At 40.0% G+C, this 24,262-nt stretch overlaps 2 protein-coding genes and 1 pseudogene across 2 annotated transcripts; all 3 read right to left on the bottom strand.

Annotated features, from left to right (window-relative positions):
- Nucleotides 1-1,296: 1,296 nt before the first annotated feature.
- On the bottom strand, nt 1,297-5,282 carry LOC144235395 (protocadherin alpha-12-like). The gene is made up of 2 exons (XM_077768951.1): nt 2,957-5,282; nt 1,297-1,364 (listed from the first exon to the last, which is right to left on the bottom strand). The coding sequence occupies exons 1-2, from the start codon at nt 5,280-5,282 to the stop codon at nt 1,297-1,299; spliced, it is 2,394 nt and encodes a 797-aa protein (XP_077625077.1).
- A 1,315-nt stretch (nt 5,283-6,597) lies between these two features.
- On the bottom strand, nt 6,598-13,242 carry LOC144235342 (protocadherin alpha-11-like). The gene is made up of 3 exons (XM_077768895.1): nt 10,849-13,242; nt 6,908-7,638; nt 6,598-6,607 (listed from the first exon to the last, which is right to left on the bottom strand). Exons 1-3 carry the CDS (start codon nt 13,240-13,242, stop codon nt 6,598-6,600), a joined length of 3,135 nt encoding a protein of 1,044 aa, XP_077625021.1.
- Nucleotides 13,243-19,572: 6,330 nt separating this feature from the next.
- LOC144235341 (protocadherin alpha-10 pseudogene) lies at nt 19,573-20,859 on the bottom strand (annotated as a pseudogene).
- Between the last annotated feature and the right edge of the window lie 3,403 nt (nt 20,860-24,262).

Raw genomic sequence — 24,262 nt, 5'->3', positions numbered from 1 at the left:
CTCTGACCCTCCCCTGCTCACGCTGTCTCTCTCTCTCCTAGAAATAAATAAAAATATTTTAAAAAATAATAAATATAGAGATGATAAAAAATAATGGTATTACTTAATGGAATAAAAAACAATCATATATGCATGTTTATATTATTCTTTATTTTTTACTTTTTGTTTTACTGGAAAGATTACATGCACCAAGTGCAATAAAAATAAAGCTTTTTGTCAAAAAATTATGTTATAGTGACAATAAACAGGATATTTTTACAAAAAATTTTTTGAATGTTGTTATACACCTATTCTAGTAATGGATTCAAACTGAACAGCCATTTGAAGAAAAATAGAGACAGAATTATTGATAATTCTGATAATATTGATAATTGTGAATTGATAATTCACAAAAGTGATAAAAAGTATCTATATAGAATATCTATAATTTGATTTATTAATTCACAAAAGATCTGAAAATATAGGCCTAAGTGTTGATGTTCACCAGTTTATACTTTTTATTCTATATAGTTCCTAACATTGTATATTTCCTTGCAAAGAAGTTTTACATCTCAAAAAAATCATTTTAAATGTTTTAAGGATCAAAAAGATGACCACAAAAGAAGTTTAATCTTCAAATCTTGGAGAATCTCAAGTCCATATTAAAGGCTCAAAATTCAGGAAAAATAATTGCCTTGAAAAGAGCAATGGACATCCCAATGATTGCAGACTGGAATCTCGGACTAAAGTCTGAGATGTAGCCTCAACCCCTCCTCCAAATTTCTGATGCTCTGTAATAACTCCAGAGATAAACACATCACTAAGGAATATAAATTTAACCAAGAGTGGACTAGAAATATGTTTCCATTGCATCCAAAAGAAATTAAATTGCTATAATAATAAAGTATAATAAATTACATTTTTGTCTTTTTGATATAGGATCAGACTTGACAAAAAATGTTCAATGTGACCTGTAATTATTAATCCACATTTATAAACAATGGATACACTCAGATTTTGTAAAAATAAAACTATACATGATTATAATTTTTAAAAAAGAAGAGGAGTAGGCGATGTGACCAGGGACACAGAGTGGTGTGGCCACAAGCCAAGGAATACAGATAGCCATCAGGAGATGCAAGAGACAACATATTTTCCCTTCGAACTTCAGAGGGTACAGCCCTCCCAACACTTTGATTTTGGACTTCTGGTTCACAGAATGAAGAGACAGTAATTTTTTGTTGTCTTAGGCCAGCCAGTTTTTGCTAATTTGCTACAGCAACCCCAGGAACTAACACACTTATTCACCTAAATTCTTTACTTGGACATGCTGTTTTCATTCTGTAATCTATCTCTTCTGGTTTTATTTTTTGATAGGCTGTTCCCTAAGGGAGTTACTCCCAAATCTGCTTTTATAATTTCCCCTGAATTCGAGATCAACATGGCATTTCCAATCAAAATGGCATTCTCCAAGCACCACAACAGTAACATTTTCTTAAATGTTACTCTCCATTTGCTAGCTGGACAAGCATATATAAACCACATCTCCAACTGTTCTCTGCATCTTAGTTAAAGGCAATCTCATCCTCTAGGTGACCAAACTAAAAATATTAGTGTCATCCTCTACTTTTGTCTTTCTTTTATGATTTTTAATGAATCAGTCATTATTAGGTTGACTCTACTTTCCCAATGCCTCTTGTACATGTTTCTTTCAATCCATTTTGACTGTCATGATTTGTCTCCATTACTTGATACCTCGAGTATTATAAAAAAAAATCTTTACTAGTTTTCCTACCTTCAGAATCTCCCCAGTTCCATCCTTCGAGTATACATTCACTAGAGCAAACTCTGCTCATTTATTCATACTTAGTTCTCCATCAGTAAAATCTTCCAGTTGAAAAGTTATCTATCTTTCAAGGAACTCTTCAATAAAACATGCCTAAACTCTGGAACATACCCCAACTTCTACAATGGAGGGAATCACCTAGGTGGTTTAGCCATATATGAATAATATTACTGATGGAAAAATTCCATGTTCTCACTAAAGATATCTGAGATATTAGGAGGCAAAGGCAGGAAAGTTTAATGCCTTCACTATCAGGCTGAATGATTTAAGGCTTTATTTTCTAGTCAGAGAAGCCTCTGGATATTTTTGCAGTAAAAAGATGACAAGATGTTGGGGCATCTGGGTGGCTCAGTAGGTTAAGCTTCAGACTTCGGCTCAGGTCATGGTCTCACGGTTTGTGAATAGGAGCCCAGCGTCAGGCTCTGTGGGAACAGCTCAGAGCCTGGAATCTGCTTCAGATTTTGTGTCTCCCTCTCTCTGCTCTTCCTCTGCTCACTCACTCTCTCAAATAAATATTTAAAAAAATTTTTTAATTACAAGATGTAATTTACACTCTAGAAGATTCAACTGAGGGGTGGCCCAGTGTCTCAGTTAAATCGACTCTTGATTTCTTTGGTTTTTTAATTTTTTTTAAATGTTTTTTATTTATTTCTGAGAGAGAGACAGACAGAGTGAGCAGGGCAAGGTCAGAGAGAGAGGGAGACACAGAATCTGAAACAGGCTCCAGGCTCTGAGCTAGCTGTCAGCACAGAGACTGACGCGGGGCTCGAACCCACAAATGGCGAGATCATGACCTGAGCCACCCAGGCGCCCCTCGACTCTTGATTTCCACTCAGGTAATGACCCCAAGGTTTGTGAGGTGGAGCCCCACTTGGTTTCCGTGCTGACAGCGTGGAGCCTACTTAAGATTCTCTCTCTCCTTCTCTCTGTCACTCCCCTCTCAGGCGCTCCCTGCGGGCGCTCTCTCTCACTCCGAATAAACAAATTTAAAAAGAAAAGATAACACAAAGAAAAAAGAGAGGATTATTTTTACACTAGGAAAAAAGTTAATAAAGAACAATATGCTTAAATAATATCAGTGACTTACTTCGTTGGAAGAATGTAAACAATCTTCTCCTGATTGTGGAAGACAAGGACTGAAGGCCATGAGGTCGGTCTTGGGCGCGCCCTCCCCAGAGCACACCCTCTGCCGCCTCTGCTGCGAGTACGACCAGCTCCCCACCGCGCTGGAACACACCAGCGTGGGCTTCCCAGGCCCGCACGCGCCCTCCGTGGGCGGCGCCGAGCACCGCAGCGCCGTGTACAGCAGCAGCGTGAGCACCAACAGGCTGGACACGGCGCAGATGGCGACGATCAGGTACACGTTGACGTCCACCAGCGCCGCCTCCGCGCCCGCCGCGCCCGCCAACGCCCGCGACGACGCCTTGGGCGCCTGGCCGCTCTCCACCAGCGACAGCAGCACGGTGGCCGTGGCCGTCAGCGCCGGCTCGCCGTGGTCCTTGACCAGCACCAGCAGGCGCTGGCGCGGCGAGTCCGCCTCGTCCAGGCTGCGCGTCGTGCTGATCTCGCCCGTGTACAGCGCCACGCGGAACGGGCTGCGCGCGCCCCCCGCCGCCGGCTGCAGCTCGTACGACAGCCACGCGTTGTAGCCAGAGTCCGCGTCCACCGCGCGCACCTTCGCCACCACGTGGCCCGCGCCCACCGACCGCCACACCAGCTCGCTCACCGCGCCCGCGCCGCCGCGCGCCCCAGGCAGCGGCAGCAGCGCGGGCGCGTTGTCGTTCTCGTCCAGCACGAACACCTGCAGCGTCACGTTGCTGCCCAGCGGAGGCACGCCCGCGTCGCGCGCGCTCACTTGGAACTGCAGCAGCTCCAGCTCCTCGTGGTCCAGCGGCTGCAGCGCGTACACCTTGCCGCTCTCCGCGTGCACCGACACGTAGCTCGACAGCGCACGCTCGCCCACCCGCCGCTCCACCAGCGAGTAGGACACCCGCGCGTTCTCCCGCGCGTCCGCGTCCCGCGCGGACACCGTGAAGATGTGGCAGCCGGGCGGGTTGTTCTCCCTCACGAACACCGTGTACTCGGGCTGCGCGAATGCCGGCGCGTTGTCGTTCACGTCGGCCACCTCCACGGACACGCTGGCCGTGGCCCACAGCGAAGGCGAGCCTCCGTCCCGCGCGGTCACTACTAGAGTGTAGTCCGACACGCTCTCGCGGTCCAGGGCGCTGTCCAGCACCAGCGAATAGTAGTTCTTGAAGGTGGACACCAACTTGAAGGGGACATGTGGTGTTAGTGAGCAGGTCACCTGCCCGTTGGCGCCAGAGTCACGGTCGGACACGCTGATCAAGGCAATGACAGTGTCCACCTGAACATCCTCTCTCACAGGGAGAGACAGTGAGGTGATCATTACCTCAGGGGTATTGTCATTCAGGTCCATAACTTCCACTAGGACCGTGCAGTGACCTGCCATGGAAGGAATCCCTTTATCAATGGCGTTAACCTGAATTTCATACTCATTATTCTCTTCGAAATCCAATTTCCCATAAGTTCTGATTTCACCTGTTTCTGGATTTATTGAAAACATGCATTTCTCACTCACTGGCAAAATCAGTCTAATTGCATAGGAAATTTCTCTATTCACCCCTTCGTCTAGATCAGAGGCATTTAACTGAACCACTCTAGTACCATTTGGAACATTTTCAAACAGCACTACTCTATAGACAGGCTTATCAAACTCCGGAGCGTTGTCATTCACATCCAGGATGTTTATTCTAATCTGAACAGATCCTGTTAGCTCGGGTTTACCGCCATCCTTGGAGGTCAGCAATATATTAAGTTCTGGCGTTTCCTCTCTATCCAATGACTTCCGTAGAACTAGTTCAGGCAATATACTTTTATCGTTTTTTGTTATTATGTTAAGAGTAAAATACTCATTTAGACCTAACCTATAGGTCAGAAGAGAGTTTACGCCTATATCCGCATCGGAAGCGCCCTCTAGAGGAAAATGAGAATCCAGAGGTGCAGATTCAGAGATAAGTACCTTTTGTTCCACTTCTCTGAACACCGGCGGGTTATCATTAATGTCTTTCACCTCCACCTCCACGTGGAAAACCTTCAGCGGCCTGTCCACGATCACCTCCAGGTGGATGCTACACTCGGTATTCCTCCCGCAAAGCTCCTCCCGGTCGATCCGAGAATTCACAAACAAAATGCCATTCTGCAGATTTACCTCCAGAAGGTCTCGGTGGGCTTTGGACGCCACCCGGAACAGACGCGGTACGAGCTCCGTTATTTCTAGTCCCAAGTCTTGAGCGATGCGGCCCACGAAGGTGCCGTGTTTGGCCTCCTCCGGGACCGAGTAGCGGACCTGGCCGCCCCCAGATATCCCAGCTGCAAGGAGCAGAAGCGACAACAGCAATCGCGGGGCTCCTGGGCCTCCTCTCCAGTAAAACACCATTGTAGTTAACGAGATCTCTGAGATGGGACTGTTAGTTTTAAAGGATGGCTCGCCTGCGAACCTTTGTGAGCAGTCTTCCTTTCTGTAGGCATATATTTGATAAAATTTACCCAGCGTTCTGGTCAATATGGAGTCGATCTTATTCTCCGAATGGTTGGAAGCTGAGCGGAGACAAAGTTTTCCCTTTCCACCTTCTGAGTGTACAGCGACATCATGTGACTGATTATGTAAGTACAAGAAAGATCCTGAGGTTCTTTTTGGTTTAGCCACTTTTGGAGACACTTCAAACTTTTTGAATTTTGGATATTTTCATGGATCGTTTGTAAATGCCTATTTATTTAATGTATATGATATAGGTAACAAAGCACAATCATTTCCATTATGCTTCAGATTTTAAAATATTCTGTTTCAAAGTCTATCATAAAATAGCCATTGGAGGTCAGAAGCTACTCTTTGTTTATCATGAAGAATAAAACAAAGAATAATATAGATCACCCCCGACTTTATTTTGCTTAAAATTCCCACTAGTAGTGCCTTTTGTCCCTCACAAGCACTTAATTGTAGGACTTTAGGAAAAACTCAAGAAGTCCCTTGTNGAATCTCATGTAGTCTCATTCAAATCTCACCTCTGTTACTTAATTGCTGTGTGACCTTGGACAAGTGGCTTATCCTCCCTGCACCTTTCATTTCTTCATAGTGAAATGTGAAATGTGAACCTTGAGAAGCCTCCTATTTAAAGTCAGTTTAGTAAAAAAAAAAAAAAAAGAAAAAGAAAAAGAAAAAGAAAGAAAGAAAAAAAAGAAACTAAAGTATTTGTATTAACTGTATATTTCATTCATATAAATTATTTTACTCATATTTCTGGTAAATATGAGAATTCAACATAAATAAGAAGCATGCCATTGTTTTTGGCTTCTTGATACTCAAATATGATGACTTTTCATACAACTGCCCTCATTCCTCTAACATGTTAAAATGAGGCTTGGGTACAGATCCTGTGAAGTTTTATTCTAGCAGGAGGACAGCATTTTCCTGTAAAATATTAAATCCACCCCTCCAAATTTCACAACCTTCTAAAGTGGCAGTGGAGTCCTAATATGAAAAAGATCTGGTGAAATGTTGTGGAGCCCAGTCTCATTGGCTAAAATCAAAAGAATATACATTTTATAATAAACTTCTGGTTCCCCTTTAAAATTTCCCTTCAGGCCAGTTAGTAGTCACTCAAAATATGCTTCTCTTCAGAAAGTCAGAATGGTGACTATGATTGCAAGGGAGAATGAAAGGACTTTTCATAATACTTTAAGGATTAATTAAGTCAAGAGCACCTTTAAGGGAAAACAAAACACAGGTAAGAATCCACAGCTAGTTGTGAGAAATTAAATACAGAATGTATAAGCTCATTAAAATTCAAGTCAAAATCTTTAAAGTCAATAATCAGTCACCATTCCTTTTACATATATTAACAAAGGGAACTGAAATAAGAAATATTTATCAAACCAGAAAANAATATATTAAGTTCTGGCGTTTCCTCTCTATCCAATGACTTCCGTAGAACTAGTTCAGGCAATATACTTTTATCGTTTTTTGTTATTATGTTAAGAGTAAAATACTCATTTAGACCTAACCTATAGGTCAGAAGAGAGTTTACGCCTATATCCGCATCGGAAGCGCCCTCTAGAGGAAAATGAGAATCCAGAGGTGCAGATTCAGAGATAAGTACCTTTTGTTCCACTTCTCTGAACACCGGCGGGTTATCATTAATGTCTTTCACCTCCACCTCCACGTGGAAAACCTTCAGCGGCCTGTCCACGATCACCTCCAGGTGGATGCTACACTCGGTATTCCTCCCGCAAAGCTCCTCCCGGTCGATCCGAGAATTCACAAACAAAATGCCATTCTGCAGATTTACCTCCAGAAGGTCTCGGTGGGCTTTGGACGCCACCCGGAACAGACGCGGTACGAGCTCCGTTATTTCTAGTCCCAAGTCTTGAGCGATGCGGCCCACGAAGGTGCCGTGTTTGGCCTCCTCCGGGACCGAGTAGCGGACCTGGCCGCCCCCAGATATCCCAGCTGCAAGGAGCAGAAGCGACAACAGCAATCGCGGGGCTCCTGGGCCTCCTCTCCAGTAAAACACCATTGTAGTTAACGAGATCTCTGAGATGGGACTGTTAGTTTTAAAGGATGGCTCGCCTGCGAACCTTTGTGAGCAGTCTTCCTTTCTGTAGGCATATATTTGATAAAATTTACCCAGCGTTCTGGTCAATATGGAGTCGATCTTATTCTCCGAATGGTTGGAAGCTGAGCGGAGACAAAGTTTTCCCTTTCCACCTTCTGAGTGTACAGCGACATCATGTGACTGATTATGTAAGTACAAGAAAGATCCTGAGGTTCTTTTTGGTTTAGCCACTTTTGGAGACACTTCAAACTTTTTGAATTTTGGATATTTTCATGGATCGTTTGTAAATGCCTATTTATTTAATGTATATGATATAGGTAACAAAGCACAATCATTTCCATTATGCTTCAGATTTTAAAATATTCTGTTTCAAAGTCTATCATAAAATAGCCATTGGAGGTCAGAAGCTACTCTTTGTTTATCATGAAGAATAAAACAAAGAATAATATAGATCACCCCCGACTTTATTTTGCTTAAAATTCCCACTAGTAGTGCCTTTTGTCCCTCACAAGCACTTAATTGTAGGACTTTAGGAAAAACAAGAAGTCCNTTTTAGTAAAAAAAAAAAAAAAAAAAGAAAAAGAAAAAGAAAAAGAAAGAAAGAAAAAAAAGAAACTAAAGTATTTGTATTAACTGTATATTTCATTCATATAAATTATTTTACTCATATTTCTGGTAAATATGAGAATTCAACATAAATAAGAAGCATGCCATTGTTTTTGGCTTCTTGATACTCAAATATGATGACTTTTCATACAACTGCCCTCATTCCTCTAACATGTTAAAATGAGGCTTGGGTACAGATCCTGTGAAGTTTTATTCTAGCAGGAGGACAGCATTTTCCTGTAAAATATTAAATCCACCCCTCCAAATTTCACAACCTTCTAAAGTGGCAGTGGAGTCCTAATATGAAAAAGATCTGGTGAAATGTTGTGGAGCCCAGTCTCATTGGCTAAAATCAAAAGAATATACATTTTATAATAAACTTCTGGTTCCCCTTTAAAATTTCCCTTCAGGCCAGTTAGTAGTCACTCAAAATATGCTTCTCTTCAGAAAGTCAGAATGGTGACTATGATTGCAAGGGAGAATGAAAGGACTTTTCATAATACTTTAAGGATTAATTAAGTCAAGAGCACCTTTAAGGGAAAACAAAACACAGGTAAGAATCCACAGCTAGTTGTGAGAAATTAAATACAGAATGTATAAGCTCATTAAAATTCAAGTCAAAATCTTTAAAGTCAATAATCAGTCACCATTCCTTTTACATATATTAACAAAGGGAACTGAAATAAGAAATATTTATCAAACCAGAAAAAAAAAATGAATAATGGTTCTACAAGTATAAGATAACATATCAACTAAAAACTGGCTCTTAATTAGCCTAAAAAATGAATTTTGATGCTATTAGACTATTTAAATGGTCTAATATCACTACCATGCTTCTTCATTTTCTATCTTCCATTTTCAAAAGTAGTCAATGTACAATGATTGCTAAGAAACTTTATTGAAAAAGTAGCATGTTATGTAGTCCTTACACACCATTAGACATAATCAAATTGCTAAAAAGGTAGGAACATATAAAATTAGCTTAATACTTAAACAACTAAACTAGAAAATGGTTGAAATTATAATTTCACACCACTAAATGTAATCCTGAAGTTAAGAATAAGTATAAAAGAAACAAAATTTGTAGAAAATAGTCCACATAATTTGGAATTATCTAAAAATGTGCGTCAACTACTTTTATGCTTGAAAGTAATAATTCACAAAAATTTCATCTGTACTTAAAACATTGTAATATTTTTGTTTCTTAAATTTAAATGACCTCGAGTCATTTGGAGAACTTCATTTGGAGAAGGATAATAATGTGTGCCCTACATTGACATTTATTTTATTTACAAAGTTTCACAAATGATACAATGGCTTAGTCTTTTAAGTCTGAGACACTTTATATTTTATTTTGGTTGCCTACTATAAAATAAATTTAGCCTATAATTTTAAAGGGAGAATAGCCAAATATGAATTTCATTAAATTCTCAAAGAGATCAGCAATTGTGCCACCCTACATACATCTAAGGATCACTGAATTAGAAGAATGACCTAGAGGAAAATGACCTTTGATAGAACCATCAGATGTTCTAGAAAGAAATATAGAAAGAAAATTTCACAAACACTAGAGAAACCATTTAAAGACAGGACATTTAAAATGTGAGAGGAGTCAAGATGATAATTTCACTTCACTTTAATAGACTTAACATTTTCCATTCTAGATAAATCCACAAAGCTTAGGAAAGACCGCCAACTAGCATATATTGCAGATATTACAGGCCTATCTGCATGTCTTCAGCAAATTTCAAGACTTGGTTGAATAATACGAATAACTTTATTTGCCTAGTAAACTTTGTAAGCATAAATCTGGGAGTTCTGTTGGACTATGTTGTAGATAAATCTGTACCCATTACAGGTTAAAAAAAAACAACAACAACAACAACAGGGGCTCCTGTGTAGCTCAATGGGTTAAGCTCAGGACTTCAGCTCAGGTCATGTCATGATCTTGCAGACCTCGAGCCCCACAAGGGTTCTTGTGCTGGCAGCTCAGAGCCTGGAGACTCTTTCAGATTCTTTATCTCCCTCTCTGCCCCTCCTCCCTCACAATCTGTCTCTCAAAAATAAATATTTTAAAAAATTTTAAAAAATCAACAAAACCTTTAATTACATTAAGTCAATGAAAACAGCATACAACAATACAGACTGAATTTTTAACTGCAAACAATATGAGAACAGGTTTTATCTCAATATGAGGCAAAACTAAAGATTATTTAATGGACAACAAATGCACTATCTATGTTTAACACCGCAGAAAAAGAAAGGTAAATCTTTTCAGAGTTAATGAAGAGAGTGTTCAATATTTGATACAAAGCTGAACCAAGAAAAGTCAAGAAACCTAACAATGTAAAAATATAAAAGCAAAAGGCTGTGTTAAAAGACAAAGAGGATGAGTAAATTGAAATGATCCATAGTGAATATCTATCTACATTAGTGAGGTTTAGAGATGAAATGAAGTGGTCCAGGTAGATCATTGAAAATCAGAAATTACTGCTAATAAGGTGATGAGAGGAGAGTCATTCTTGACTCTTTTTTTACTATATTATACCAAAACATTAGGAGAAGTAGGATATTTATTGGCTAAAAAACCTGATTCTTCTCATAATTAAAATTGGGTTTTTATCCCATTTGGCATTTCAGTAAAGGAAACTTTTTTTAAACCTTTATACTCATTTAAAACATTAACACTCAAAATAGAGTATTCATTAAGTTTTTCCATGAAATAAACTAGTTTTTTGAAAAATTTAATACAGACTTCTAAGTAAGAGGAATCTATAGACTCACCTGCCCAGGATGATTTGATCCTGCCTCCTGCCTTTCCCCTTCCACTTCTCTATCCACACCTGGAGGTAGGCTAGGGCTGAAGGCCATGAGGTCGGTCTTGGGCGCGCCCTCCCCAGAGCACACCCTCTGCCGCCTCTGCTGCGAGTACGACCAGCTCCCCACCGCGCTGGAACACACCAGCGTGGGCTTCCCAGGCCCGCACGCGCCCTCCGTGGGCGGCGCCGAGCACCGCAGCGCCGTGTACAGCAGCAGCGTGAGCACCAACAGGCTGGACACGGCGCAGATGGCGACGATCAGGTACACGTTGACGTCCACCAGCGCCGCCTCCGCGCCCGCCGCGCCCGCCAACGCCCGCGACGACGCCTTGGGCGCCTGGCCGCTCTCCACCAGCGACAGCAGCACGGTGGCCGTGGCCGTCAGCGCCGGCTCGCCGTGGTCCTTGACCAGCACCAGCAGGCGCTGGCGCGGCGAGTCCGCCTCGTCCAGGCTGCGCGTCGTGCTGATCTCGCCCGTGTACAGCGCCACGCGGAACGGGCTGCGCGCGCCCCCCGCCGCCGGCTGCAGCTCGTACGACAGCCACGCGTTGTAGCCAGAGTCCGCGTCCACCGCGCGCACCTTCGCCACCACGTGGCCCGCGCCCACCGACCGCCACACCAGCTCGCTCACCGCGCCCGCGCCGCCGCGCGCCCCAGGCAGCGGCAGCAGCGCGGGCGCGTTGTCGTTCTCGTCCAGCACGAACACCTGCAGCGTCACGTTGCTGCCCAGCGGAGGCACGCCCGCGTCGCGCGCGCTCACTTGGAACTGCAGCAGCTCCAGCTCCTCGTGGTCCAGCGGCTGCAGCGCGTACACCTTGCCGCTCTCCGCGTGCACCGACACGTAGCTCGACAGCGCACGCTCGCCCACCCGCCGCTCCACCAGCGAGTAGGACACCCGCGCGTTCTCCCGCGCGTCCGCGTCCCGCGCGGACACCGTGAAGATGTGGCAGCCGGGCGGGTTGTTCTCCCTCACGAACACCGTGTACTCGGGCTGCGCGAATGCCGGCGCGTTGTCGTTCACGTCGGCCACCTCCACGGACACGCTGGCCGTGGCCCACAGCGAAGGCGAGCCTCCGTCCCGCGCGGTCACTACTAGAGTGTAGTCCGACACGCTCTCGCGGTCCAGGGCGCTGTCCAGCACCAGCGAATAGTAATTCTTGAACGTGGACATGATCTTGAAAGGGACATTAGGCGTTAGAGAACAGATCACTTGTCCGTTGGGACCAGAGTCACGGTCGGATACACTGATCAGCGCAATGACCGTGCTAGGCTGAGTGTCCTCTCGTACTGGGAGAGACAGCGAAGTCACGGTGACTTCAGGAGCATTATCATTGGCATCTAAGATCTCTACCCAGACTGTACAGTGACCTGCCATTGGGGGATTCCCTTTATCTGTGGCCTGTACTTCAATTTCATAAAACTTGTTTTCTTCATAATCTAATGTTCCATTGACCCTCATTTCTCCGCTATTTTCATCTAGTGTAAATAAGAATTTTCCATTGGGCTTAACTGCCAGTAAGGAGTATGTTACCTCTCCATTGATTCCTTCATCTCGATCTGTGGCGTTTAGCTTTATCACAAAAGTTTCTTTAGCTGCGTTTTCCATCAATCTCACCTTGTATTCTGATTGCTCAAATTCCGGATCATTGTCATTAATATCCAAGACTTGGATGAAAAGCTGAACAGTGCCGGTTAGCTCTGGTTTTCCTCCGTCTGCAGCTGTCAGTAGCAAATTAAGTTCTGGAGTTTTCTCTCGGTCCAGATATTTCTTTAATTTAAGCGACAGTCTTTTAGTCTGCTTACTATGTGTTGGTAGTTCTAAAGAAAAATACTCATTTTGACTTAGTCTATAGGTCAATAGAGCATTCTCTCCTATATCTGCATCAGAAGCTCCCTCTAGAGGAAAATGAGAGTCAGGTTGCTTAGATTCAGAAATCAGCAGCTTTTGTTCTCTGAGAGAGAACACCGGTGGATTGTCGTTAATATCCTTTATTTCCACTTCCACATGGAAAACCTGCAGCGGCCTGTTCACGATCACCTCCAGGTGGATGCTACACTCAGCTCTCTGTCCGCACAGCTCCTCCCGGTCTATCCGAGAATTCACAAACAAAATGCCATTCTGCAGATTTACCTCCAGATGGTCCCCGTGGCCTTTGGACACCACTCGGAAAAGGCGCGGCACCAGTTCAGTCACCTCCAGCCCCAGGTCCTGGGCGATTCGGCCCACGAAAGTGCCGTGTTTGGCCTCCTCCGGGACTGAGTAGTGGACCTGGCCGCTCCCAGCTTCCCAGACTGTGAGCAGCAGAAATGACAGCAGCAGAAGCCGAGTGCGCAATCCCCTTCTTTGAGAGCCAAACATGGCATACAACATTGACTTTCAAAATAAGGTTCTTTACACTCACAATACCAGAAACTCCGGTTTTGGGTTAAAAATCTAGCTGAATTTTTGAGAAGTTTCAAAGAATCTTTTAACAGTAGCGTTCGGCATGATGGAGCCGTTTTTTTTGTACGAGGCGTTCCTGGCCAATCAGACCAACCCATGAAAGAACTATTTCCACCAAGTAAAGAGCGACACCTTGCGCCTGAATAGTGAGTACTGTGCACTACACCATACGTTATAGAATTTTACTTAAAGAGAAAAATATAATTAACTTCACACATTTCATGTTACTTTACCCCAAAATAATACTTCCAAAGTGCTTATTTAGGGAACATCATATTATAAGTTATATTGAAACTGACAGTATTTTATTCTTAATGGCATTTTATTCTTAATACGAAAATTTTGTTCCTATGCTTGATTTAGAGTTATACAATTGTTCTTTTACTCATCTACATAAATACACGCAGAGTTCAATTCTCCAGGTAGCCTTATGAAAAACTAGGGTTAAACATTTCCTAAAGATACTGTTTCTCATATTAAAATGTTATCAAATTTTAATTGTTTTACTTCTAGTCTCTCTTGTTACTTTGGCTGCTAGGAAACTCAAAGACAAATTTGAGGTTTTAATAACAAGTCTTTAGTCTTTAAGTTCTGCATGTTGTGTTCTTTTCTATGTGCACTTGCCTTCTATTCATATCTATTTAATTCCAGTTATTTTTGTTATTAACATTTGTTTTTGTTACAAGCAATCATATATCCTGTGAAAAATAAAATTATGTTTTCAAAGTTAATCTATGTTTAAAACATAGAATTCACAATGGAAAAGTCTATGGATGTAGATGAAGTTTATATTTGACACATATGGTTTATCAGGTAAGTTGCATTGCTAACAGTATAATATGAGATATCAAAATGACCTTTATGTCAATGGTATGGGAGATGTCTTTCAATTATAAAATAAATTTACTATAATTCAATGAAATCAGTAAAACTCACCATGAAAATGTGTGTGCCATATTGGTATTTCCAAGTCACAACACACATATGATTTATGTAAATCTGTCAAGATAAATTCATGAAAATAGCTGATCTGTTTCTTTTTGAAAGAATTATGAGTTTGAGATCATAAGTTCATCCATAACAAGGAAAATTATTTCTAATTAATTCCTGTAAGTGCCTAATACTTTGCTAAATATATATTGAGAAAATAATCAAACAATTCAACCAAATGGCAAACGACTTTAATGTTTGTGTAAAGTCAATTTCATAAAATACCAAGTAGAAAATGGGAATTGTTGATATAAGTTTTCATTGCATAAAGATGTAATTTGGTTATATGCCCTTTGTCTTCTCTATAGACTTGGAATTTAATGTGTCAAAAGAGAATACAATGGAAGTTTAAAGTAGAAAGTTATTTAGAATAAAGTTCATTGCTTTATGAGTAAAAATACTCATAGCTTGAGTATTTTATTGAATGATTTTTTAATTTTTTAATGTTTATTTCTGAGAGAGAGAGAGACAGTGTGAGTGGAAGAGGAGCTGTGAGAGAGGGAAACACAGAATGTGAAGCAGGCTCCAGGCTCTAAGCTGCCAGCACAGAGCCCAATGTGAGGCTTGAACCCACAAACTGTGAGATCATGACCTGAGCCAAAATTGGATGCTTAACTGACTAAGCAACCCAGGTGCCCCTTGTTGTATGACTTTGATGATTCATCTCTTATTTAAAAATATTTAAATGGCATATTAAATATTAGTAGCACATCTATTTGTATGTTAATATTTTTCTTTATCTTGAGTACACACACACACACACACACACTCACACACAATGGGTAATATTATCATCCTGCTAGAATTCTTAGTAAATGCAAAATTTCTTCTTAAAAAACTAATAAAGCAGACTCTTAATTTTTTATAACACTGAATTTTCTTATGCATGTGTGAAGCAATCAGTTATAAGGGCCTCTAATCAAAATATGACATTGGACTACATTAACAGTAGATTTAACATGCTATCTGAAAACCATCATATTTATTTTGGAGAAAAAAAGCAAAAGATCTCCAACCATTTCACTACAGAAATTGGGGATTGAAATGTTACATGCAATATGGAGTCCTGAAAGGCAGATAGAAAGATGAACATTAGAAGTATTACCCAAGCGGGGCGCCTGGGTGGCTTAGTCGGTTAAGCGTCCGACTTTCGCTTGGGTCATGATCTCACGGTTCGTGGGTTCGAGCCCCGCGTCAGGCTCTGTGCTGACTGCCAGCTCAGAGCCTGGAGCCTGTTTCAGTCTGTGACTCCCTCTCTCTCTGACCCTCCCCTGCTCACGCTGTCTCTCTCTCTCTCTCCTAGAAATAAAAAAAAAAAAAAAGAAATATTACCCAAGCTAGATAATATTACATGTCTGAATTAAAACCAGATGCTGATTTATCAATGACTCTCCAGTAATATGGTGGGTTTTTGGGTTTTTTTTTTGTATATGAAAGGATATAAGATGAATACCAAGTCACAAAAGCTTGTGACTAGATGGCTCAGTCAGTTAGGCATCCGAGTCTTAATTTCAGCTCAGGTCATGATCTCACGTGTAAAATCAAGTCCCATGTCAGGCTCTGCACTGACAGTGTGGAGCCTACTTGGGACTCTCTCTTTCCCTCTCTCTCTGCCCCCCCCACCCTTGTGTGCTCTCTCTATCTCGTTTTCTCTCAAAGTAAATAAACATTTTTTAAAATGTTTGACATATTGTATTAACCAATGACCCATCTTTTGCATTTTGGCTGTGATATTTCTGATATCACCATTTCAACTAGCTGATATAAAAGAGATCATGCTATCTTTGAACTCATCTTTGGGGATGGGCTCAAGATCTGGCAATAAGCTAATGTCAAGAAGTTCATATCAATATTGTCCTTGACACTGATTCTGTAAAATTGATTGAAAGGAACTTTGTGCCTGATCTTTACTAAACCAATCTGGTTAGTCTTAAATTTCAACTGTATGTACTGCTAGCCATATATTAGAGTGTATGAATTAGTGTTCTACTAGTCTTCATATTTCACTAATGTAACATAACAAGTCTGGTAACATTACTATTAAAAACATAAAACAGAGGGGCGCCTGGGTGGCTCAGTCAGTTAAGCATCTGACTTCAGCTCAGGTAATGATCTCGTATTTTGTGGGTTCGAGCCCCGCATCAGGCTCTGGGCTGACAGCTAGCTCAGAGCCTGGAGCCTGTTTCAGATTCTGTGTCTTCCTCTCTCTCTGACCTTCCCCTGCTCATGCTGTCTCTCTCTCTCTCAGAAATAAATAAAAAAAACATTTAAAAAACCCATTAAACAGAGAAACTAATCTTGAAACATTCTTGGAAACCCAGGAGGCTCTTCAAAATCAATGGATTAGAAGTACTATTCAACATTATATTATCAAAATTATAGGATATATTCATTGATGTTCACTCTTTGCTATCATGGCTCATTAAAGTATACACAGTTATTTGATCATAGATCATTTGTACAGTGAGCACAAATCTTACAGGCAACAAGACTGAAGCAGACTGAATTCTGAAAAACCTACACACATTCAAAGATTTTTCACAGGCAATATACATCTTAAACCTATTACTGAAGTATGACATTTTGGAAACACTTATTGCATCATTTGCTGATGTTCACGATCCTGGAAATAATCATATTTTCCCTTATATTTGTCCAAAATATTATCCTATTCACAGCATGAAGAAGAAGGGGTCATTTTCATATTTATCATTTGGCTTTACTCTTCTGCAAGAACATCAGAGTTTTATGGATTTACTCACATGTTAAATAATTCTTATTTTTATCACTTCCAAAAAAACAGATACATAGTCTTTACAATGGCAACTCTTCATTATCTACTGATTGAATAATGCAAATACCTATCTCAATGTGGCATGAAGAAACGTTAACATGATCATGAGCTCTTCTGAGAAAAAAAAAACTTAACATAAAAAACTCAATTCTTATCTCAGTTATGACATTCTACAAAATTAAATATGACAATACTCATGAAGGTTTTTTCTTAAGCAAAGCTGAGAGAAGGATTCACTTGTATACGGTTTGTGCTTGACTTTCCTAGCCAGAACTATGCCTGATCAGAGAAAAGACTTACTGTAGAAAGCTCTACGGTGAATAAAAGAATGGATCTGGAATCAAAAAGATACACATTTGAATATCAACTTTATCATGTGCTAGCTGGATGGCAGTAGACAAGCTAGACAAATATCTTCCCATGTCCTAGTTCATCTTTAAAATTCAGGTAGTCACATGTACTTTATAATTTGTTACAAAGATTAAATAAAATTATATATTCTAAGTACTTCACACATTGTCTAATAAACTGAAATAACTCAAATAGTAGTGGTTTATTTATAGTTAGTGTCTGTTTGATCTTGTTCTATTTTGTAGCTATGGATGAAGAGAATTTCAGTATGATATACTAGGCCATGGTTTTTCCTTTTCTGAAGATGTCTTAATGTTCATCTTCATAGAAATCATCTTTTTTTTTGCTGGGTAGAAAATGGTCACTAATGACTTCTCAGCATCTCTGTAAACTTTACCCTATTCATAACATGGTTCTTCTCCACATAAAAATATACATAACTTATTTCAATACAGCTAAAGGGTACATTAACTTGTACACTGTAATAAAAAAATAATAATGATAAAATTTCACATCAGAGAGACAGAGAGAGAGAGAAGAAGGGAAGAACAAAATCTGAAGCAGGCTCCACTCTGCCAGAGCAAAGCCAGATGCTGGGCTCAAATTCAGGAACCAATGGATCATGACCTGAGCTGAGATGGAGTCAGAGGCTTTACCAACAGAGCTAACCAGACACTATCTTTGTGATTTCTTTAAACGGTTCACATAAATATAGCTTTGGGACCAAAAAAAAGTTTGTATCAAATGTATCTAAAGTATATAATGTTAAATTGTGAAATATGATCAACACCACTGTCAAGTAGAAGTGCCTTTGTGGATATTCCATGGTTGTTATGTGTAAGCTATTTAAACCAATCTCATTTCAAAGACCAACTGGCTGGGTGAACACAAAAATTAGTATTACCCTTCCACAATATGGGAACACTTTCTTAAACTCAAAGCACAAAGGAGTGCGAATTTTTCAACCCTACCCTAAAATATTTCCATACAGCTTCATGATGAGTCCCATGATTGTAAGAAATATAAATATGATCAAATATAAAATAAATCTTCCAAATAAAATAAAGGAAATCAAAGAATTAATCTAGAGGACAGCAGCAATAGATTCAATAGGCAATTAGGAAAACTGAAATTAAGAAGTAAAGAAAGGAGCACCTGGATGGCTCAGCTGGTTGAGCAACTGACATTGGTTCAGGTCATGATCGTACCATTTGGTGTTGGGTTCATAAGTTCAAGGCCCACATTGGGCTCACTGCTGTCAACACAAAACCCTCTTGGGATCCTCTGTACCCCTCTGTTTATCCCTGCCCCACTTGTTTTCTTGCAAAAATAAACATTTTTAAAAGGTAAAAAAAATGTAGTTTATCTGAAGCAGCTCAAGACTATTAAGAAAATAATATTGAAATTGTGAGAGACTTAAAGACAAAAAAGTAAAGTTCCCCTCAAAGGTAAGGCTGAAACTTCACCCACTTCTCAAAGAAATATGCCATTGATTATAAAGAAACAAAACTATTTATAAAAGGAAGCCACCTCAACAGTCCATGTCCATTTGTAATAAACTTATAGTTTATAGAAAAGTAAGAATTTAAATACATTTCAAACTCAAGATAACTAAATTATGAAGTGACACATTATTATGGTCATTTTGATTATGTTTAACATAATTAGTGGAGGACATCAAAGTAAGAAAATGTATAGGAAGAATTAACTTGCTGCAAAGTTGAGAACTAGAATATTTAAGCTTTGCACACATTCTCCATTTTCAATGAGTGATCCTTGCTTTCTTTCCAGGATGATTTAACCTTCTTCATTTTCCGAAAGCATTAGCCATCTGTTTCATTTTTGCATACCACTCTTATTATTTCCAGCAAATAAATAATGTTCCAGGCATGTTCACAAAGACTTTAGTGAAAAGTAATAAAAACAGAGAGACTTCTAGTATGCTTTAAAAATAAACCACCCCAAAGGAAAAAAACAAAAAACAAGCAACTGAAGCAATAAACGTACAGTAATGTTAGTGAACATACTATGAGATTGACATCAAAAGGCATAAAAAATATTCCAGAATTACTGTACTTACATCATTCCCGAAAATATCCCGTTGTTCTCCACTATCTCCAGAACTTGAACCAGGAGGAACANGACACGCTCTCGCGGTCCAGGGCGCTGTCCAGCACCAGCGAATAGTAGTTCTTGAAGGTGGACACGAGCTTGAAGGGAACATGGGGTGTTAGTGAGCAGGCCACCTGCCCATTGGCTCCAGAATCACGGTCAGTTACACTGAACAGGGCGATGACCGTCCCCAGTAGAGCATCCTCTGGAACTGACAGCGACAGCGAAGTCACTAGCAACTCCGGAGCATTATCGTTAATATCCAAAACTTCTATCAAGATGGTGCAGTGACCAAACATCGGGGGATTTCCTTTGTCAACTGCTTCTATTTGAAGTTTCCATAATTTAGTTTCTTCAAAATCTATTTTTCCGTTTACTTTTATTTCTCCACTGACTGAATCTATGTGAAAAGAGGCTTTTGTATTAGAAGAGACATCAGTTGCAAAGGAGTAAAGAATGTGACTGTTGGAACCTTCATCCAAATCCGAGGCATTAAGTCGAATAACCAGTGTACCGTTTCTCGAATTCTCCAGTAATTTTACACGATGGACTGCTTTGTCAAATACCGGGGCGTTGTCATTTGCATCCAGCACTGTGATGTGTAATTCTGTGGTACCTGTCAGCTCAGGTTTGCCCCCATCAGTTGCTTTGAGCACCAAGAGAAGCTTTGAATCTACTTCCCTGTCTAAGGATTTTTTTAGTACTAGTTCGAGCGGTTTTATCTGTTCCTCGTTGGTGGGTACTTCCAGAGAGAAATATTCGTTAGAGCTCAGTTTGTAAGTCAGCAGAGCGTTGGCCCCGATATCTGCATCAGAGGCGCCCTCTAGTGAAAAATGAGAGTCAAGAGCCCTAGTTTCGGAAATAAACAAATTTTTTTGTGTCGCTGGGAACACTGGAGGGTTGTCGTTAATGTCCTTCACCTCCACTTCCACATGGAAAACCTGCAGCGGCCTGTCCACAATCACCTCTAGGTGGATGCTACACTCCGCGCTCCGCCCGCACAACGCCTCCCGGTCGATCCGAGAATTCACAAACAAAATGCCATTCTGCAGATTTACCTCCAGAAGGTCCCCGTGGCCTTTGGACGCCACTCGGAAAAGGCGTGGCACCAGCTCCGGCAGCTCCAGCCCCAGGTCCTGGGCGATTCGGCCCACGAAGGTGCCGTGTTTGGCCTCCTCCAGGACAGAGTAGTGGACCTGGCCGCTCTCGGCTGCGGACGCTGCAAGGAGCAGAACTGAGAGCAGCAAGCTCTTGACTTCCTGGCCATCTGATCCCGAAGCTAACATCCTGCTCTGTTTCAGGTTAGTAAATCAACGTTTCATGAAATGAAAGGTGTAGTCCTTTTAGATCTTTCTTTTGAGTCTGTTCCTGAGATTCCAAATGATCTTAACAAGGGTGTGTATAGTCTTTAAAACACCGGAACAGTGAAGATTCCTTCTGGTCCGTGAATAATCATATTTTTCTTCTGTTAAAAGAATCCTCTTCTTGGAGAACAACGACATCCCGTGGCTCAAAATGGAAGTGCCTTTGTGTTTATACTATTTGTTTCATCTATATTGCTTCTCTCATAATCCCTTCATATATTGGTACATGTTTTACTTTGTAGGCTTTTAATTCTTTCTTTATACATTCCTTGTGTGTGACTACTAGCTCTATAAAGGTAGTTTCTTTCTTACAAATTAGAATCCGACGAAGAGTTTCATCTTGGATACAGACATCTAAGAGGACATACTACTACTATCATGTATCATCAGGTATATAAATATGAAAAGTCCACATTTGTAATGTACTAGTGTCATGTTTTTTAGACTTTTAGAAATTGATTACTTTGGAATGGCCTCTTATTAAGTTTACTCCATTGCTAACATTGTAATTTCAATTGCTTAGTTCTTGTACTATGTTAAGTTATTCTTTTAAAAAAAATTTTTTAATGTTTTATTTATTTCTGAGAGAGAGAGAGATGGCATGAGCAGAGGAAGGTCAGAGAGAGAGGGAGACACAGAATCTGAAACAGGCTCCAGGCTCTGAACTGGGAGTCAGCACAAAGCCCGACGCAGGGCTCGAACCCACGAACTGTGAGATCATGACCTGAGCTGAAGTCTAACACTTAACCGACTGAGCCACACAGGTGCCCTATGTTAAATTATTCTAAACATTTAGTTCAGTTGTCTAGAGACGAATTCAAGACACAAGTTCTCTAAGTTACCACCTCAATATAATGGTTTCAAATCAATGCTGATATACAAGCTACTTACCAGTTTATCCAAAGATTTATTTTATTTGATGTTAATGAATTTACCAAGTACTGACCCTTAGAAATAAAAGTACATATATATATATATATATCTTTGCCTCATTTTAAAACTTTTTTCAATTATCATACCTACTAAGCATGAATATTGTAGTTTCCATCCTGAAGAACAACTTAAATTTGCATTATATCCGCTACTATTTGAAAAATAATTTCTTTCTACCCCCCAACCCACTGAATCAGGAACTTAAATTATATTTGTCTGATTGTGTACACCCATTTTATTCCAAAAATGGTTTAAGAAGACTAGAATATAAAAAGCATTCCAAATCTAATTCATTCACTTAATTTTATTTTCCTGTTCTTATCTCAGATACAAAAACCAAACTGAAATTTGCATAGCAACTGTTATCAACTGCAATAAGCTTATCAGTCTAGTATTACAAAATAGTTTAATCATTCTCAAGACTGTTAAGAAACCAACTATCTAATATTAGAAATCCTTCTGATAAAATAGCAGCCAGTGGGAAAATCCCAAATTTCCCTACTAAAAAAAAATTGTAAATGGCTACTCAAGGGAATCTTGGGTTTTAGGTGAAAGTGAGCTGCAGCCTTCATTTGGAACACTTTTTCAAATAGTGATTTGATTATTATAAATCTATGCAAAAGATTTATAGTTTTAACTACTTTTAACTATTTTTAAATTGTGGAAGCCAAGAGCTCAAGACCAACTTATCTGCCTAAAGAAGAGCAAAAAAATTTTAGCACTTCGCAGTGGGGGGGCAGTGACAAAATTCAGAAAAAAACAGGACTAAGAAATAAATCTCCTTGTGTTTGTTAATTTAAATAATCCAGTCCCTTTGGGAATGATGCCATACTGAAGGTCCATTCCATTTTTGGTTTAAGGAATTGCTTCAGTAATTAAGTACACATTAAAGACAGTTTTCCAAGCCCCCAAATTCCAAGGCTATCATATAGCTAAATAACTATAGTATGCCAGTAAAGCTATGTGTTGGTTACTGATCTTGACACAGATTGTAACAAATGCTATGGCATCAAGAGCTGTAGAGTACTCATGATTAGCCTGAGTTTAATGCCATCCAATAAACATGACTATAAAATTAAGATGCTATCATTTTAAAAGAAATTGACCAATTCCTTTTTTTGGCAAGTATGTTAAAAGCAATTCGTGATCTGGAAAATTTTTTTTGTTTCATTCTGAAATTTCAATAATACTAAATAGGATGAAAGAAACCATCCATAAAATTTTTAAAAATAGCTACCTTAAAATGGAGACAAAGAAAGACATTGTCAAAGTAAAAACAGTAATAAGTGTCTTCACTATCTCTCAACTTCTGAAATCCCACCTCATTTCCTCCCTATTTGCACTTCCTTTTTCAGAGACTTTAAAATTATTATGTTGCTGGGTAAAATGCTAGCTGGTTATCTTAAATATTTTTGTGAATATTTGTTTTTAATGTGCACCCCAAAAGCAAATTAAAATAAATAGAGCTAAACTGGTAAACACATAATTCTGTGTTTCATTAATTGCTCAGATGAACAGATACCTTTGTATAAGACCTTTTTGCAAGGGGGATACAATGACATTATAAAGGGCTTAAAGAGAGGGCAGATATAAGAGAAAGGAATTCTGTACACAAGTTGAAATACTCTGCATTAACTTATCATCTGTAATCTCTGAGATTTAGAGGCTGGCCATGTGAAGTATTAACATTGAAGACAATGTGATGCTTAAATTCCTGCCACAATTGTCTCTTTTTGGTGTTCCTAAACTTGAATAGAGATTTCAAGGTTTTTGTTTGTTTGTTTGTTTGTTTGTTTTTGGTTGTGGGCAGGGATGCAGGGCCAGAAGGTAGAAAGACAAAGAGAGAGAGAGAGAATCCCAAGCAATCTCCACACTGTCAGCAAGGGGCCAATGTGGGCTAAAAGTCATGAAATGCAAGATCATGTCCTAAGCCAAAATCAAGAGTGGGATACGTAACGAACTGAGCCACCCAGGTGCCAGGAGATTTCAAGATTTATTGGAAGCTATTTGTGAGGCACATTCAGAGTAAAAATTCAGTCTGCATACAGAAAGGAAAACCTATTCCTAAGACCCAGAGTCAAGATCATAAACTAGTTATACTGCTGTTTTGGTAACACTGAACTTAACAAAATAAACAAAAATTAAATCATAGGTATCAGATAACAAGTTTCAGAAAGGAATAATGAATAGGATAGTGTTGTGACATCATGCAAGTTAATTATCCTGCATTACTCAGTCTACCTCATCCAACACAACCATGTTTTTTTTTTAATTTTTTTAAATGTTTTATTTATTTCTAGGAGAGAGAGAGAGAGAGAGACAGCGTGAGCAAGGGAGGGTCAGAGAGAGAGGGAGTCACAGACTGAAACAGGCTCCAGGCTCTGAGCTGGCA

Source organism: Crocuta crocuta, unplaced genomic scaffold (assembly GCF_008692635.1).
Source record: "Crocuta crocuta isolate KB4526 unplaced genomic scaffold, BGI_CrCroc_1.0 scaffold64, whole genome shotgun sequence".
Taxonomy (NCBI): domain Eukaryota; kingdom Metazoa; phylum Chordata; class Mammalia; order Carnivora; family Hyaenidae; genus Crocuta; species Crocuta crocuta.
Note: the sequence above shows the minus strand (reverse complement) of the source record. Positions and strands in the feature narration are given on the sequence as shown.

Bases quoted from the DNA above. Each gene is read 5' to 3' on its own strand.
- LOC144235395 (XM_077768951.1), bottom strand. From the start codon at position 5,282: ATGGTGTTTTACTGGAGAGGAGGCCCAGGAGCCCCGCGATTGCTGTTG. The intron at 1,365-2,956 runs GTCTTCCACAAT...TAACTCCCTTAG, and splicing joins CCTCATGGCCTTCAGTCCTT to GGAACAGCCTATCAAAAAAT.
- LOC144235342 (XM_077768895.1), bottom strand. From the start codon at position 13,242: ATGTTTGGCTCTCAAAGAAGGGGATTGCGCACTCGGCTTCTGCTGCTG. The intron at 7,639-10,848 runs GTGAGTCTATAG...TTACATAATCAG, and splicing joins GATCAAATCATCCTGGGCAG to TCACATGATGTCGCTGTACA.